This window comes from Loxodonta africana, chromosome 6, assembly GCF_030014295.1.
Source record: "Loxodonta africana isolate mLoxAfr1 chromosome 6, mLoxAfr1.hap2, whole genome shotgun sequence".
Classification (NCBI taxonomy): Eukaryota; Metazoa; Chordata; class Mammalia; order Proboscidea; family Elephantidae; genus Loxodonta; species Loxodonta africana.
Window position 1 is genome coordinate 35,970,449 of NC_087347.1, and position 17,390 is coordinate 35,987,838.

General features: G+C 39.6%; 1 protein-coding gene across 2 annotated transcripts in view; it reads left to right on the forward strand.

The window, feature by feature from the left end:
• The first annotated feature begins 7,967 nt into the window (after positions 1 to 7,967).
• The window catches only part of LANCL1 (LanC like glutathione S-transferase 1), a 41,481-nt gene continuing 32,058 nt past the window's right edge, over positions 7,968 to 17,390 (forward strand). Inside the window, exons 1-3 of one of the 2 annotated variants that reach the window (XM_010602189.3) lie at positions 7,968 to 8,006; positions 8,313 to 8,409; positions 11,670 to 11,787. In XM_010602189.3, coding sequence (XP_010600491.1) covers positions 8,329 to 8,409; positions 11,670 to 11,787 — 199 coding nt within the window. In that variant the 5' untranslated portion in view covers positions 7,968 to 8,006; positions 8,313 to 8,328. Of the gene's footprint in view, positions 8,102 to 8,312; positions 8,410 to 11,669; positions 11,788 to 17,390 lie in introns of both variants that reach the window. The other variant, XM_003406085.4, reaches the window with a different exon arrangement.

Genomic DNA, 17,390 nt, shown 5'->3' on the forward strand with positions numbered 1-17,390 from the left:
CCAGAAGATTCTACCTACCCCCCAAAACAAGAACCTGAAAATCAGGCAAAAGCTTTTCATTTTTATTTTTCAGGAAGGATCACATCTTCTTGTGGAGAAATACACTATTTCTTTTTCAGCTCAAAGAAATGTAAAGCAAGAGTTATCTCAGCTTGAGTTTAATATCACCACGCTGTTGGTTTAACATCCAGCTGGGACTGCGTAATACTGAAGCAATTTTCTAATCCAATATATCTTTATTTTTTTAAGCAGTGTATTAGTTTCCTAGGGCTGCTGTAACAAAATACTACAAAGTAGGGTGGCTTTAAAGAACAGAAATTTATAGTCTCACAATAACTTCTAGGGGCTACAAGTTCAAATCAAGGTATCAGCCATATCGATTCTTTCTGGAAACTCTGAGAAACTATTTCATGCCTCTCTCCTAGCTTATTTTTAAAAAAAAAAAAAAAAAAAAAGCATATTCAACAAAACCTCCTGAATCAGAATTGTTGGCAGTGAAGTCTGAGAATTTGTTTTTGAATAACCTTCCTGAGGTGAAACAATGTTTGGGAATCACTGTTCTAGAACTTGGAGTTTCCCCAGGAGAAAAGATTTGCATAACTCCTTAGATCCCAAGTCCTGTCCAACAGGGGGCAGGAGCTTAGGCCTAAGAATCTGACCCTCCCTTTCTTAGCCAGCTCCCAGAGCAGCCTGGACCCAGGTTTCTGACAATGGCAAAAGAGCCTGCTCCTCCCTATAACTATAACCCTAGCTGTGCAGCCACTGCAGCCCCTGACTGACCAGAATGTGGCCCCTGGAAGATCATCTTGCATGGCAGAAGCAGAATGAGCCAGTTGAATTCCTGAAGTTTCCTTCTAGGCCTGTAAGTTACACTGCAATATTCATCTTGCCCTGAAGTAGCAGCTTTTCCCATTTCTTATGATAAACTATAGCCTACTCACATAGTCACTCATCTTTATATTTGAACTCTTGGCTCTTATGGCCATCAAGGCTCCCTTACGGCAAATAGAAAGAAAAAATGAAGTACAAATAACATGGCTACTAGGCAAGTCAGAAAATTTTTAAGTTTTTCCTTTTAAATGATTGGATACCTGCCGTGAGGCAATTGTGAAGCTCAAAAGAGAGGCTGTGTGGGCCAGAATGTTTCTTTGTTGGCTATTTTCCCCTGCCAGGGGGAAGGACTGCCAGATATGTCAAAAGAACATCTCAAAATGGAACTTTCTTGGTAAAACATCATCTCATTGCATGGATGAGTTTTGTGTGGTTGGGTAGGGATAGAAGCAAACGTAATACATCTGATTATATGCTGCTGTGGAATCGATACCAACTCATAGCAACCCTATAGGACAGAGTAGAACTGAGTCATAGGGCTCCCAAGGAGCAGCTGGTGAATTCCAACTCCCGACCCTTTTGGTCAGCAGCCAAGCTCTTAACCACTGCACCGCCAGGGCTCCACCTGATTAATGACTTATTATTTTGGAAACCATTCATTGTCTTGGATAAGGGACACTTTCAATCTCTACTGACGTCATGCATTCTAAGTATATAGAGATGTGAGGATCTACATCATTTCCTTAACACCATGTAGGTACATGTTTTCAATAATAAAGAGGAAAGACTCTTTTTGCTTATAAAGCCATAGACTAAGGGTGTTGATCAAGTTACCTTCTCAAATGTTAAATGTAGAGAGAGGGGCAGAAAAGTTAAAATGTTTGTATATTTTTAACCAACTTTCTGTACTCACTGTCCTTTTAATCTCTCAAGGAAATCCCAGCACACCTGTGTTTCACATAATAGCGGTTCTTACCCAGCAGGTAGATTTAGAGAAAGGAATCTGCCAACACACTAATAACAGTCCTGGTAAGGGAGGAGGAAATGCCGCTGGCACCATAGGAAACACTGTCTTTGGGAAATTAAAGTGTATACCAGAGAGCCCATGGTGTACGTCTGTTTATGTTCTTGTTTCCTCCACTGGCAATAGCTCCTGTCAATCCATGAATTCTACACTATGAGCAAAAAAGAAAATTGTTTCAGTATTACATAGTCCCAGTTGGATGTTAAACCAACAGCACGGTGATATTAAACTCAAGCTTAGATAACGCTTGCTTTACACTTCTTTGAGCTGAAAATGAAACAGGGTATTCTCTACAAGAAGATGTGATACTTCCTGAAAAATAAAAAGCTTTTGCCTGATTTTTGGGTCCTTGTTTTGGGGGGTAGGTAGAATCTTCTGGGACAAAGAAAGAATATGAAGTCTTGTGAACTGTCTACTACCACTGGCCAACAACCCAGCTACCAAAGCTTAAAGGAATATGTAGAAGGAAACAGAAGAGCCCTGGTTGCTGAGGTCACAGGCAGAGAGAACACCAAAGTTGATCCTCCCCTTTTCTCACAGCAGCAACTGCTCAGCAGAAGACTTATTTTCTGTGTAGTTAAAGGAGCCATGTGACTAAATTCTCCTGAGTGGAATAACAAGGGAAGTGACGAATTCCACTTCCAGGTCTAGGGCTGAAGACATCAGCTGTGCACTTCTCCCTGTTTTCCTGACTGTGGCAGTCTGCTTCTGTAAAGATTACAGCCTTGGAAGCCCTATAGGGCAGTTCTACTCTGCCCTACAGGGTTGCTATGAGTGGGAATCAACTCCACGGCAATGGGTTTGGTTTTTAAGTTTGGCTTTGTAACTACAATTTAGCTTTCACCTAACTAATATGACATTATTGAAATTGAGGTTTTAGAATGGAACTAAAGACCCTTCAGACGGTACGTCTCTGTTTGATATAAATCCTCCTTGATTTCTAGAGGTATTCTGTTTTAAAGCAATAATACAATTTTTGTTTCCAGAAAGCCTACGCAAGAAGGAATGACAAATTCAACAAAGGAACATTATAATTTTTTTCAAAGAAAATCGATCTATTTATATTAAAAAGGGAAGGTCCTTGAAAAATTATCAACAGTCAAACCTGTTTTACTAACAAATGTGTTCAGCCACAGTAGCCACAGGTGACAGCAGAAGTTCTTAAGTTCAAACACTTTTTTTTTTTTTTTTTTAGCAAGAGTCAAGGAGGAATTCTCTGTGTTGGTTCCCTAACAAAGAAAAATGAGCTCTATATGATTTCCAGTAATTTAAATACTTGGGTTTTTTCCACTAACATAGAGAAGACTTGTTTATGCTTTGACTGTATTTGAAATTTGAGTAACAACTCCACCTCCCTTCCCAAAATCATGCTGGATCCATGCCTTATGCTGTATCAAATTCCAGAGAGACTAAAGACTTAAGTGTAATGATAAGAAGCTACTAAAATAAAATGTAAGAGGTCATATTTACAGCCTATGAGTGGATAAAGACTTCCTGATGCCAAATCTTCAAATGATGGGCTTAACTAAATCAAAACAAAGGACTGTGGCTCAACGAAGGATACCGTAGATAAAGTTAACGGACTAGAGAAGATATCAGCAATACCTAAAGCCAATGAAGATTAATATGTAGAATACCAGCTAAAAACTGTTGCCATCAAGTCAATTCAGACTTATGGTGACCCCATGTGTGTCATAGTAGAACTGTGCTCCACTGCGTTTTCAGTGGCTGACTTTTCGGAAGTAAATCACCAGGTTTTTCAGTCTCTGGCTGGACTCAAACCACCAACCTTTTGGTTAGCAACAGAGTGTTAACCATTTGCATCACCCAGGGACTCCCAAAATAGATACCCTCCCCCAAGAAAAACAAAAACAAGTCAAAATGAATCCCTGTAAACCAGCAAGAAAAAAATGCAATACCTAATAGAAAAATGGGCAAAGGATATGAACCGGTAAATCTCAGGTGATGCCCAGGTGTTTAACAAGTATGTGAAGAAAAGCTCAACACCATTAACAATAAGAGAACTAAAAGTTTAAACATTGAAAATAAATCCACATTGCCCATTACAATGGCAAAAGTTAGAATGATAGATAATATCGAGTGTTAGAGAGAAGGTGAGAATGACAGAAATTATTAGGTACTGCTCCAAGGAATATAAATTAATCCAGTGGTTATAAAAAGTAACCTAACAGTACTGAGGAAATTAAGTAAGTAAATGTCCTATGATCCAGCAATCTGACTTCTGGGTATATAGCTCAGGGATACTAACATTCAGATTATAAAAGAATTGTACCTAAATATTACCGGTATTATTTCTAATGTGGAAGTTAGAGACAACATCCATCATTAGGGAAATGGATAATTAAAACGAGATGGAGGCATACTATGAAAATAGTGTAAGTGTACAACTATATGGCACAGTGGTTGAGAGCTACAGTGAGCTATGGCTGCTAACTAAAAGGTTGGCAGTTTGAATTCACCAGCCACTCGTTGGTAACGCTATACAGCAGTTCTACTCTGTGCTATAGGGTCACTATGAACAGGAATCAAATCGACAGAAACTATTTTGGTTTTTTTTTTAATCTTTTTTTATTGTACTTTAGGTGAAGGTTTACAGAGAAAACTAGCTTCTCATTAAAGTTAGTACACATATTGTTTTATGACATTGGCTAACAACCCCACCACATGTCAACAGTCTCCCTTCTTGAACTTGGGTTGCCTATTGCCAGCTTTCTTGTCCCCTCCTGCCTTCTAGTCCTTGCCTCTGGGCTGGTGTACCCCTTTAGTCTCATTTTGTTTTATGGGCTTGTCTAATCTTTGGCTGAAAGGTGAACCTCAGGAATGACCTCATTACTGAGCTAAAAGGGTATCTGGGGATCATACTCTTGGGGTTTTTCCAGTCTCTGTCAGACCAATAAATCTGGACTTTTTCTTGTTAGAATTTTTGTTCTACATTTTTCTCCAGCTCTGTCCAGAACCCCCTATTGTGATCCCTGTCAGAGCAATCAGTGGTGGGAGCTGGGCACCATCTAGTTGTGCTGGACTCAGTCTGATGGAGGCCATGGTAGTTGTGGCCCATTAGTCCTTTGGACTAATCTTTCCTTTGTGTCTTTAGTTTTCTTCATTCTCCCTTGCTCCCAAAGGGGTGAGACCAGTGGAGGATCTTAGACGTCCACTTATAGGCTTTTAAGACCCTAGATGCTACTCATCAAAGTAGAATGTAGAACATTTTCTTTATAAACTACGTTATGCCAATTTAGCTAGTTGGTCCCTGAGATTATGGTCCCCAAAGCCCTCAGTTCAGCAGTTCAGTCCCTAGGGAGTTTGGGTATGTCTACGAAGCTTCCATGACCTTGCCTTGTACAAGTTGTGCTAGCTTCCCCAGTATTGTGTAAATTTAAAACAACAAACTGAATGTACATAAAGCAGCATAGATAGATTTAAAACATAGGTTGTTGAATATTTACAGCACCATTCCACTTACTAAAAAATTCATACCCACCAAAACATGACATATTTTCCAAAGGATATATTAATTAAACATATTGTAGTGATTGCCCTCTGGAGGAGATGAATAAGTGGGAAAAGGGAATTAAGGGAGAAAAAGAAAACAGAATAGTCTCGCATGTACTGATGATACTGTACTAAAATAAAAGAGCATAATTAATTCTGCATCTGAATTTTAAACACGCACACGTACACACACAACCTAAAAACACACAACCTATTCCTCCTATATTCTTTGCAGCACAATATTCTAGCAAGCCACATCTGCAATGGGAACACTGGAATAAAACCGTCTAGACTTTTTTTGTGGTTGTTGGCTGCCGTCAATTCCAACCCAGGGCAACCCCATGGATGCAGAGTAGAACTGCTCCATAGGGTTTTCAAGGCTGTGACCTTTCTGAAGTATATTGTTAGGCCTGTCTTCCCAGGATCCTCTGGGTGGGTTGAACGACCAACCGTTTGGGCAGCAGTTGAACGCTTAACCATTTGCACTAAACTTTTTTTTATTACATTCAGGGTTCTCATCAGGGCCAATTTTGCTCCACCCTCACCCCCAGGAGACATCTGGCGATGTCTGGATACATTTTTGATTGTCATAACTTGGGGGATGGGGACACAGGGGGAGTGTTATTGGCATGTAGCAGGTAGAGGTCAGGGATGCTGCCAAACATCCTACGATAAACAGGGCACCCTTCCCTTCCCCTGCCCCAAAAACGTACCAGTCCAAAATGTCAATAGTGCCAAGGTTAAGAACCCCCACACTATCTTAACCTTATGTGTTTACTTCTGTGGTCTTCGGGAAGCAGTCCTTCAAGTTGACCAAGAAGCTCCAGTTTTCCTTACTCCCCTGTTGTTGTTGTTGTCAGGTGCCTTTGAGTATTTTTTTGACTCATAGTGACTCCATGAGTCACTCCATGTGACAGAATAGATCTGCCCCCATAAGGTTTTCTAGGCTGCAATCTTTACGGAAGCAAATTGCCAGGTCTTTTTCCCGCAGACTGGAGCGGCTAGCTGGGTTCCAACCACCAGCCTTTGTACTACCATTGTCCCACCAGGATTCTCCCTACTTTCTTACTTTCTTCCCACCTTCCTCTTCCACTTTTCTTTTTTTTTTTTTTGCATAAGTACAACCTACTGTCTCATGATGCCACACTCTCTTTGCTAGTCACGAATTTACTTAAATATCACACTCATTACTAATTGTACATATAAAGACTGTGAATGGGATAAACTGATAGTAAGGCTGCAATAATTAAAGAAAAATAATTGACAAAATACCTCTCACTTCTTTTACTTCAACACAACTGCTCCTCAGCAGACTCATCTTTTAGAATATGAAGCACATCCAACTGAAAATTCATTGAGAGCATCTATTAAATCTCCACAAATCTGGTAAAGAAAAAAGAAGCTAAGAAGTTTCCTGGGAGAGCTATAATAGTCCAAAACAGTTAAAAAGACCAACCGAGCCTGAGAGTGGGGTCAGAAATAGAGTCTGGGATGGCAACTACAGAGGGACAAACTTAAAAGGGGCGATTGAGCTTCCACAATTGGAGGTTTGGGGTTAGGCTCCTGCGTTGAAAGGAGGAAAGGAAAGAGAGGAAAGAGTGACTTTTTTAAACTGAACGCCAAAATTCTCAGAACAACAGAATGGGCCTTATCTGTACCAGGTAGGATTTAAGTTTAAAAGAAAGGGAAATTTTTCAGATAACAGAGATTATTAAACATTGAAATTGAATGTTGTGAACCTCCTGTCTTCTTTGTCTTATTTTTTAAAAGGGGTCAATATTCAGGATTATAGTCCAATTTAAGCTAAAGAACAGATTTTTTAGGAGGTGTGGTTTGTTTTCATATACAGTGAAACCTGTGAAAGCCGAAACCGGACAGAACTGCCTTATTTTTCCAGGTCTCACAAGTTTTCCGCCTTTAACAAGGTACAGTCTTACCACTTTTCTATCGCTCGTTTTAGTAGAAAATATTTGCGTTTTCCTTCTCTGACAAGTTTCTGCCTTACATAGGTTCTGGCTTTCACAGGTATTACTGTATTTTCCCTGAAGTTTTATCAATTGCCATTTGATATCCGTCCTCTTGAGTGCCCCTGAGTATAAATTGCCATTTGGTATCAGTCCTCTTGAGTGCCCTTGAGTATAAATAATCCCCAAAAGTCTTGTTATTCCTCTTTTCAATATACCCTGGTTTTTGTTGGTGGTGGTTTTGTTTTCCTGTATTTGCTTTGTTTTTAACAGAGGAAAAAAACGTTTGGAAGCCTCTAAAAAGAAATTATCCTTCCCAATTATTTTAGTCCGAACAGTGGTAGTATTTTTCCTTCTCCAGGTTTAAAAAAAAAAAAAAAATTATTAGTAATCATCTGGACTTGAATATAAAATATCTTAAAAAAAAAAAAAAAGAAGACAGGTAGGGAATATTTGGCACATTTCCACGTTGTTTTAAGACATGTCCCTTCTCCAGGTACGCAGGAATTCACCCTGCAACTACCTTTTAGAAATCATACTGCTGTCTCTTTAACAAACTGAAAGTGAGAAGGGGGTGGGCCTCCGGAGCTACGGAGGCTTTGATTGGTTCTGCTAGCAGGAAGTGGGCGGTGAAAGCGCCGCTTCTGTTGTCGTCCGAGGCTGCAGGGCCAGAGGTCCGGCTGGGTGGGGCTGCGTGAAGCCGAAGCCGTAGTTGCTTCAAATCGCAGGCGTGGGAGCGTGGGGTGTAAAACGGGTCCCCCTTATACCGGTGGGTGCGGGGCCCTGGCAGCCTTTATGCGGTGGTGCCGGGCCCCAGGGGCTGGACCACGATGGGCCCCGGGTCCACTAGGACCGCCGAGGCCGCACCGTGGCCTGGGATCTGGAGGGAAGGAGGTGTTGCCCAGGCGCCGGCAGCCGCCCTCTCAGCTCCCCCAACAGCCCCATCTCAACCTGGGTTCTCTTTTTCCCCTGTTCTGCAGGTTCGCTTCCGGCGTCATGGCTCAAAGGGCCTTCCCGAATCCTTATGCCGATTATAACAAATCCTTGGCTGAAGGCTACTTTGATTCTGCCGGGAGGGTGAGTTTAGGATATATCTGCCTCTATCCCCACCTCCCCTACAGTATTCAGAGAGGATCTTGATTTTGCCTAAAAGGGATGAGTATCCCTTTTAAAAATATGTATAATTTGGGGCAAAATATATAAAGTGTAGTATATAAAATACATATTAAATATACAGTTGGAACTCTGGCATAATGTTGAATTTCTATGAGGCAAGGAGTCGTTGCTAATGTTAGTGTTAATTCATAATTGAGGGAATAGCCTTAGCCATTGATAATATGAATTGTAAAAATTGGTAGCTACACAGTTCACTGTGTCATTTTGGATTTTCCATCTATTCTGATTTGCTTCTTAAAAAGAACTGAGGAATCCTAGTGGTAGTCACACGTATTTCTTTATGATTCTACATGTTTATAGAAGTGCAGGTATGGACCAGGTATAAGGACAAGAGTAAACTAAGGCAGGTGTAGGACATCTTTAAAAGGAAGGTGCTAAAATTTAGCACATAGGCCTGAAATCCTCTATAGCATTGACACTCTTCCCAGGACATCCCCACAGCTTAAACTAGTAAACTGGGTAGCATCTCACAAGCCATTGTGCAAAAGAAAACCTGGATGTGAGATAGCAAGGGGCCTATGTTTTCTTGTGCCTCTTTGGGTGAACATAATTGCTAAGAGGGAATACAGTTCTTTTTAAGCACACCTCATTTCGAGAAATTCTAAGAGCTAGTTAGGTTGGAAGAGTGATCTGTAAGTTTTAGCATGCATAGTTCTTACTTTTACCAGCTTATATTTCTCAGCTTGCCAGTCATACAAAAAAGCAGTTCACGTGTGATATAATAGCTTCACAGATTCCCTGTCAAGTTAACTTCACGTGGCTCTCTTAATTCTTTCTTTAAAACACTTGTCATTATAGTTTAACTCAGGACAGGAATGCAGGTAGGAAAGATGAAAGAGATGGAGAAGAGCTGTAGGCTAGATGGCCACCAACGTGTAAACGGAGTTAGGGGCAATCTCATTATTTTACAACCAATATCAGACTGCCCAAGCAAAGCTTTTTGCAATTATCTTGAGGTAGATGGCTTCCTCTTGGCCATATGAGGTTGCATTTTGCTAGCTCTACAAATTCTGAAGCCAAAGTATAGGTCCTTTCTTGTTGGAGGAGGACGTGCTGCTTCATGCCAACTTCACAAAGAACACTGGAGGGTGTGTCCTAATGATAGAGGCTTTCAGTAAAATGGAGCTCACAATTTAGGCTGCCTACAACTAAAATGCTTACAAATTTAACTCTTTTATTTCTAAGGGGTTAAAAAGGCATTCATAAATTTCAACTAGTGTCCCCTGACCCAGAATAAAAATAAAATTTATTGCCTAACACATGTTTTTTTTGACAGATCCTAAAAACTAGCATACCAGTTCTAAAATTGTTTGAAGTTGAACACAAAAGCTCGGACCCCAGAGATCTGTCCTCCTTAATTTGTTAACACAGAGATTTCAATAAGGAAATCTGTCTTGTTTTCTGGCATCTATCAGAAAAAAAGCTTTTAGAGGTTCTTGAAATTATTGCTAGAGTTTGAATAATTTGGTGGTCTGCCACAAGCAATCCATTTTCTCGGGCAGGTCACCTTTGTAAATGTAGTATATGCCAAATAGTAGAGCACACTTCCTTTCCTGAGGCATTCTCATTATTCTTGGTCTCTTGAAGAAAGGCCAGGCAAGATGATAAATTTACATGATCTATGTACAGAAGATGGCCTGCTCTTATGTAGATGCACTTTTCTATCTAGTTGAGATTGAAAGACCTTTTATACTAATGTGGAAGTATATTGTAACTTACTAAATGAATTTTCAAGACTTGATGAAATCTTGACCTCTTGGCAGAAATGGTTAGATAATGAGAATGTGTCCCTCAAACCTTGTGGTTCCTTCTTCACATAGTGAAATATAAGAGATCATAGGAGTACTTGAGAATAAATGAGCCAACTGTTGTCTGCCTTATCAGACATTCTTCATGCGTGAAACTTAATCTGCTGTTTTTTATTGTTATTTATTAATTCTGATACTGCTTTCTTACTACTTTCAGTGTTATGATGCCCTTATTTAAAAATGAGATTCTGTTGCTAACAGATAGTGGTTAGGTTTGTCCTTGCAGTCCTTACGTGGTGAAATAAAATGTTTGTACCTTTGTAACATTTCCCTACATTGTTTTTGAAATTTTACTGCTTTATGAAATCCGAATCCGGGAACCACAAAAAATTCCTAAAATTATTGAGGAATACTTTAAGCGACCTTTTAAGACCTACCAAGTCAGGAAAATATTTTTAATCACTTTTAGGAAGATGAATATAATAAATGGGTGGACCTCTCGGTTTGCCAGCATCTGCTGGGCCTTCATAGGGATGTTTCTAGCCCCCAAGCCCCAAATCCAGATTATTACTTGGTGTAAATCCTTAGGCTACATTGGAATAGTAGAAATATCTTACATCCCCAGATGCCAAGTACCTGGGACACATCTCATTGGATCTTCCAAATACTCTTTGAGATTAGTGGGCAGATGTCATTATTGTCATCATCATCCTGACTTCATGGAGGTAACTGAGGCATAAAGAAGTTATGCATTGAGCAAGGTCAATTAGCTAATACCGTTAATAGCCAGGCCCATTCACTGAGCAGTATTTATTAAACCCCGTTCTGTGCCAGGCATGGATTTTTGACTCTAGATCTGGCATTCCTTCCACTCTGCTTGAGGCTACCTGATAGCCATGAATTTTTCTTAGGATACCTCTTGAATTATTTTTTTTATTTTTTTTTTAATAATAAAAACAATCAGAATGTTTCTCTAGGAGATAAACATTACAGCTGCTTGAATACAAAAAAATGCAGTGGCTTGAAAACACCAAACATCTTCCAATTTTTGCTTAATTTAATAAAACTCATTATTGTACAATTCTAATAAAAAACACTGGTTGAAATAATAGATCATCCCCATTAGATGGAAAATTACTCTGAGCCAGTTTATCATCAGCAGTCCTTTTTAGTATTTAACTAAGAATCTTGTGTAAAACATTTAAGCTACAACATAATCTTTTGTGCCTTAAATGAGAAGGCATAGTAGTCCTTTTAATTTTTGTTGATTTGTGCTGCTTAGGAATAAGTAATTGTCCAGGTCTCCTAGCTAGAAAAATGTGGCCTGAGTACCCCCATATTTTTGCTAGTTTGTAGTCCAAGAAGTTGGCTGGCCTATATTTTTTGATACTGTTTTTCCCTTAATATCTACAGCTGACCCCTGAGTTCTCGCAACGCTTGAACAATAAGATTCGAGAGCTTCTTCAGCAAATGGAGAGAGGCCTAAAGTCAGCAGACCCTCGGGATGGCACTTGTTACACTGGCTGGTCAGGTATGAAGTGCCGGCCATGAGCTGAAATAAAGGGTGTATATGGGGCCAGAGCATTGCTTTTTGACAGCTGTGCAACTGAATGATACACTCTTAAATGCTTCTGGCATCTGCGTATGAGTAACTGCTTCTGGAAGAGAGCCGCGCTCTCCACCTAGCCTTGGTATCTTTTAGATTTTCAACAGTGCCCTGAATTCCGGCCATGGCAAGCATGTTCATGGAGTTCACACCCGCCATAAATTTGGATTGCTATATTGTGGGGAGAAAAAAATGAGGTTCAGCAATTACGTAGTTAATTTGGAGATGGAATTCCAGTGGAAAGAGCTGGGAAGAGTCCCAGAATGCAGTGTGGGAAACAGAGGTAAAGAGGATTTATCCACAGAAAAGAAAACATGTCCAGAAGAATCATTTTTTTCAAGTTACCACGTAACTTTTAAAACAGGGTGAAGAAAGCCCAGTTTAGAGAGGCGGTGCTTGCCATTCATTTGACAAGTAGACAAGGGGAAACAAGTTTGCAGCTTAACGTATTTGAATTTGAATGTAAGGCAATGGTATTTGTCATAAAAATGCAGGTAGGCTTCCTGGGCCTGATACAGGTGGCAACCTATGGAGGACCCTACTCTGAGGAATTGTTATATGAGAAATTCACAGTAGCAATCTCATGGCAGTCCTCCGTTAATAATGGCAAGGGATTCTGCCTTTCCTTTTGAGGGTGGGAAGGGCATTAAAATTAGAGTAAAATAATAATCTCAAGGATGTTGAAGGCCAGTATTTTTTAAAATAAGAGGAATGGACTAGATAATGTGTGGTCATCCTTCTCGTTCAGTAAAACCTGCCAAAGCTGGGACCTGTGGAAGGTGGAAACCTGTCAGAGACAGAAAACTCAAATATTTTCCATTAAAACAAGTGATAGAGAAGTGGTAAGACTGCACCCGGCCAAAGGTAGAAAACTTGCAAGACCTGGGAAAACAAGGCAGTCCCGTCAAGTTCTGGCTCTCGAAGGTTTCACCACAGTTTAATTTTATGATGTTTGTGGATTTTAGAAATTTAGCACAAGAAATGTTAAGATGAGAATAAAGTGAAAGTATTTTGCTTTAAGAGGGAAGTTATAACAACTGATTTATTGAGCATCTACTGTGTCCCAGGTATGGTGTTACTGGTAGATTAATCTCAGTGAAAATTACTATCTGTTTAAAAGTACGAGGATTTGAATAAAGCAGGACAAGTACATGGTTGTCTTTAGCTTTCTTTTGATTGCCACATTGTAATAATACATAAGGCCTGGACTGTTAGGTCTCTTCCTAATATATTTGGAGTTTCTTATTATCTTGATGGAGACCCTGGTGGCATAGTTGTTAAGTGCTACAGCTGCTAACCAAAGGGTCGGCAGTTCGAATTCACTAGGCGCTCCTTGGAAACTCTATGGGGCAGTTCTACTCTGTCCTGTAGGGTCACTATGAGTCAGAACTGACTCAACGGCACGGCACTGGGTTTGGTTTTTTTTGGTTTTATTATCTTGATACCCTTGGCAAAAAAAAAAAAAAAAGGAGACCGAGACAGATGGCTAGACTCGATTTCAGGACTGATGACAAAAAGAATGACTTAACCTCAAACTACCCATTGAGGTGAGTTTATATTACTGTATATTATAAGGTACCTTGCTTTAGGGGGAGAAGAAATGAGGTTTATTTCAAGTTTCAATTAGTAGTTTGACCGTGTTAGGAAAAGCTCTTAGGCCCCTGTATCTCTAAAGCTATTTGAGAAACTAAAACTTAAACTTTCCTTGGAACTAGAAAAGAAATTTCACTCCAAACTAAAACACAGTTTTGATTGTCTTGCGTTTTTGGCAGCATGGGATTTATGGCATTTTCTGCTTTGAATGCTAATGTCCTTCAACCATTCATCCTTAAGCACCCGTGATACTCATTGCTGAGTACTAAAAGCAGCTTATGTAGTAACTGTCTGAGGCAAATTGACATTCTAAGCAGTTTAGGGTGTCTTCAGTTGCTGCTTGTTTTATGATGTAGCATAAACTGTTTTAGATAAATTTGCTAATGGCTTTCGAGGCAAGGTTCCTAATGTCTCCTAATCGAACACTGTTAAAAAGCCATTATTCCCACATAAAATGGACTGTCTCCTCCAGTGTTTTGATAAGTAAGATGCTTCCCTGTGCCAGTGTTCAGACAATCTGAATAGCAGGAAACTGAGTTGCATAAGAATCTAAAGCAGATTCCACCACAGAAATTCATAATTTCTCCAATTATCTGACATCTTACCAAGTATCATCTATTTGTAACTGCAACTTTATTGACACTGACAATGCAGTGACAAACATCTTAACACAAACTACTCAGCATTGTGTGCCAAAGCAGTCTTTATGTAATTAAGTGCAGATTTATATGTTAATTTGGTATGTGTTCCATTTTATCTTTCAAAAAAGGTGCTGTGTAGGAGACAGGGATTGTATTTGTTTAACTTTGTTCAGCAACAAATTCGGGGCCATGTTTTTATAAATATTAATTTATTGTTTGCTCTTGTTGCTAACTTGTTCAAAATTATATTACTTCGGTGGTGGTGTTGTGGCTCCCAACTCATGGCAACCCCATGCACAATGGACCAAAATGCTGCCCAGTCCTGTGCCATCCCCATGATCAGTTGTAGATCACACAGTTATGATCCAGAGGGTTTTCACTGGCTTCATTTCAGAAGTAGATCACCAGGCCTTTCTTCTTTAGTCCATCTTAGTCTGAACCCTATTTAGCATCGTAGCAACACTCAGGCCTCCACTGACAGATGGTAGCTGCGAATGAGGTGCGTTGGCTGGGACTTAAACCAGGGTCTTCCACATGGAAGATGAGATTTCTACCGCTGAACCACTGCCTCATAGGTCAGCTAAATGCAACGAGGATCCACAGAACCTAGGCAAGAAATTTCCCCTCCTGGATGAGGAAACTTCCTTCATGAGAAGGAACTGAAGTTAATACAAGAGCTACAGTAAATGTTGGATTTCTGTTGACATGATTATACTATATCATTGGTTAGTAATGTTGGCTTAGTTCTATAAGAATTACTGAACAGTTGTTCTCAACTCTTTTGTGGTCTTTTAAATCCAGATTAAATTAATTCCTTCGGGCATTTTTTTTTTTTTTTCAATATAAAAATAATTTTTGAGGTACCCCCACCACGAGACTGTGGCACCTGGACACCCATCTAACTCAGAACTGAAGCTACTCCCAAAGTTGAGCTTTCAGCCAAAGTTTAGACAGGCCTATAAAACAAATAACACACATGACAAAGAGTACTGCTTAGTTTAGTCAAGTAAGTACAAGACCAAATGGGCAACGCCTGCCCAAAAGCAAAGACAAGAAGGCTAGAAGGGACAGGAAAACTAGGCAAATGGACATGGAGAACCCAGGGTGAAAAGGGAAAGGGGGAGAGTGCTGACACATTGTGGGAATTGCAACCAATGTCACAAAACAATTTGTGTATAAATTTTTGAATGAGAAACTACACTGTAAACTTTCACCTAAAGCACAATAAAGTTAAAAAATAAATTTTATTTAAAAAACAAAACAAAATTATATTACTTTGGGAAACACTGACTGACTGTAGAAAACCTTTTAAACTTTATTTCCTTCTTCAGCATTGGCGTTTATTGAACATGTATTGTCAGTGTACCATGAAAGCTTTTGCAATTACCATCATTATTACTCATTACAGGGTTTGTATGAGAAAACTGCATAATGTAGAACTAGTTAGAACTTTAAATTACCATCTTATTGTGTCAGATTTCATTTCCCAGTAGAAGTATGGCCTGAGAGTTAATGCAGTTCACTTAGGAGTATGATTAGGAATAGGATTAGGTTCAGTTGATATACTCATTTAAAAAAATAAGTAAATACCAGTGGCTTAAATAAGATAGGTTATCTTTCTATCATGCAGAAGGTCACCAGGGGGCAGTCCAGGGCTGATATGGTGGCCTCAGCATGTCAGCAGCGAACCCAGGCTCCTTCTGCCCCATCATCCCACAGCTACTAGCTTCCAGCTCTTTGACAAATAGGCCTCTGAAGATAGTCATTACATCAGCATTCCAAACTGAAGGAAGGAAGACGCAAAGAATGCATTCCCTCCTTTTAAAAAGACTCCTGGGAGTCCTACCCAGCATTTCACTTGTGCTTACTTTTCACTGCCCAGAACTTAGTCACGTTGTCATACCAGTTAGCAAGAAATGACAATGATTATAGTCTCTTAGCTGGTGTTCTGTTACTAAAGGAATGGGGAGAGTGCATTTTGGGATGTTGTTGTTAGGTGCCATCCAGTCAGTTCTGACTCATAGTGACCCTGTGTGCAACAGAATGAAACACTGCCCGGTCCTGTGCCATCCTCATAACCGTTGCTATGTTTAAGCACATCGTTGCAGCCATTGTGTCTGTCCATCTCCTTGAAGGTGTTCCTCTTTTTTGCAATCCCTCTTCTTTGCCAAGCTTGATGTCCTTCTCCAGGGACTGGTCGGTCCCTCATGATAATACATCCAAAGTACGTGAGATGAAGTCCATCATCCTCACTTCTAAGAAGCATTCTGGCTGTATTTCTTCCAAGACAAATTTGTTCGTTCTTCTGGCAGTCCATTTTGAGATAGGATCTACCAAGCTCTGCTAAAAGTCCTGTATGACAGGAAAGATGATTTTCGTCTTTATTCCTACATTTTGCACAAGGCATTTGGATGGTGAACTTTAATTTTTCCATCTTCAAAAAGATCTTTAACTTCTGTCCACTTTGGGTGGATTTTTATAGGGATGAATTGACCAACCCCTATAAAATATTTTGAAATTTGGTAAGCAGTGTTTTACGGGCTCTTAGTTTCCAGGGAGACTCATATTTGGATTTTGATTCAAAGTACCTTTATTCTCTTGTTTTTTTTTTTTCATCTTAATAATTGTCTTCATAAAGCTTGCCATAGTAAGCAAGTATTACAGAAATGCCAAAATCAGAAATAAATATTCTAGTGGTAACTGTAACTTAAACCTAGGAAGGGACTGCGGTTGACTAAACTAAAATGTGAAACATTAATATTTCCTCAGCTTGGTTAAACAGCTCTCCACCTCCCCTTTCTGCCCCAAACTCTTTCTCTCAAATGCTTGTTTGCTTGTCATAGGATAATAAAGTCCTTTGTTTGCCTGTAGCATGTATCAATCCTACTCAACCCCATAGTCAGCTACGTTTCTAGTTCCTGACTCTAAAACTACAAAACTAGGTTGCACAACTTCGTAATGCTTCATTCATTCATGGTATGTCTAGATTTGTCTCAGTTGATCTTGAAACTGAAAGGTTCTGGTGAAGAGAGAGAGCACCACTGTGTGTCTCATATTACATACATACTTGGCAACAGAAAAACTAGACTTCGTTATTTTTCCCATTTCTGTCTTTTCAGCAAAATCGAGACTAGTGGCAATAGGACACTTATTAGAATTTCTGCCAGAACACTTCTTTGTGTTGTATGTGCTTTGAAAAACACCCACATACAGAATGCTTTATTAGTAATGTGATAATTTTAAATAGAAATTTAAAAGAAGCAAATAATTGCTTTAAGAAGTACTTTAAACTCA